Below are 1,208 nucleotides of genomic sequence, written 5' to 3' on the forward strand. Positions count from 1 at the left end.
CAATGGCCTCATCATCACCACCATCACCTGTGACCACCGTCTCCACACCCCCATGTACTTCTTCCTCCTCAACCTCGCCCTCCTCGACCTGGGCTCCATCTCCACCACTCTTCCCAAAGCCATGGCCAATTCCCTCTGGGACACCAGGGACATCTCCTGTGCAGGATGTGCTGCACAGCTCTTGTTCTTCGTCTTCTTTCTCACAGCAGAGTATTGTCTTCTCACCATTATGGCCTATGACCGCTACGTTGCCATCTGCAAACCCCTGCACTACGGGACCCTCCTGGGCAGCAGAGCTTGTGTCCACATGGCAGCAGCTGCCTGGGGCAGTGGGTTTCTCAATGCTCTCCTGCACACGGCCAATACATTTTCCCTGCCCCTCTGCCAGGGCAATGCCCTGGACCAGTTCTTCTGTGAAATCCCCCAGATCCTCAAGCTCTCCTGCTCACACTCCTACCTCAGGGAAGTTGGGCTTCTTGTGGTCAGTGCCTGTTTAACCTTCGGGTGCTTTGTTTTCATCGTGCTGTCCTATGTGCAGATCTTCAGGGCCGTGCTGAGGATCCCCTCTGAGCAGGGACGGCACAAAGCCTTTTCCACGTGCCTCCCTCACCTGGCCGTCGTCTCCCTGTTTCTCAGCACTGCCATGTTTGCCTACCTGAAGCCCCCCTCCATCTCCTCCCCAGTTCTCGACCTGGTGGTGGCTGTGCTGTACTCAGTGGTGCCTCCAGCACTGAACCCCCTCATCTACAGCATGAGGAACCAGGAGCTCAAGGAGGCCATTAGGTATCTGACTTCATGGATTTTTTTCAAGAGGGAGAAATGTTCCACCTCTCTCCACAAATGACTCCCGCACTATTTGATTCCATCTGCTTTTTTGTGTGTTTTGTTATTGGCTTTGTGTTTTTAATGATTACATTTCTCATCATTGCTGTTGATATTGTCATTTATGGTTTTTATGCTCCTACACAAAGGTTTCACTTGTGTCACTACACCTGAGACATTTACGTCTTAGTTTCACCTGGTTCCCTTCTAAAAATGTATTTCACAGTGGCTCAGAGCTGGCCTCTTTCACAGAGTCTCCGTTAACAAAGCAAGATCTCCCTGGTGCAGTGCTTTAATGCTGGGGTCTTTCTCCAAACATGCCTGAGGAAATTCACCCCTGAAGGTCTTCCTCCTCCATGTGTCCAGGAATAAAAAGCTGACTGTCC

The 1,208-nt window shown here is 51.4% G+C and overlaps 1 protein-coding gene across 1 annotated transcript; it reads left to right on the forward strand.

The window, feature by feature from the left end:
* Positions 1-229: 229 nt before the first annotated feature.
* On the forward strand, positions 230-748 carry LOC128903348 (olfactory receptor 14J1-like; the record flags this gene model as incomplete). Its single annotated transcript, XM_054187366.1, has 1 exon — positions 230-748. A coding segment is annotated over exon 1 (519 nt), but the record flags the coding sequence as incomplete, so codon positions are not given.
* Between the last annotated feature and the right edge of the window lie 460 nt (positions 749-1,208).

The sequence above is a fragment of the Rissa tridactyla genome, unplaced genomic scaffold (genome assembly GCF_028500815.1).
Source record: "Rissa tridactyla isolate bRisTri1 unplaced genomic scaffold, bRisTri1.patW.cur.20221130 scaffold_29, whole genome shotgun sequence".
Classification (NCBI taxonomy): Eukaryota; Metazoa; Chordata; class Aves; order Charadriiformes; family Laridae; genus Rissa; species Rissa tridactyla.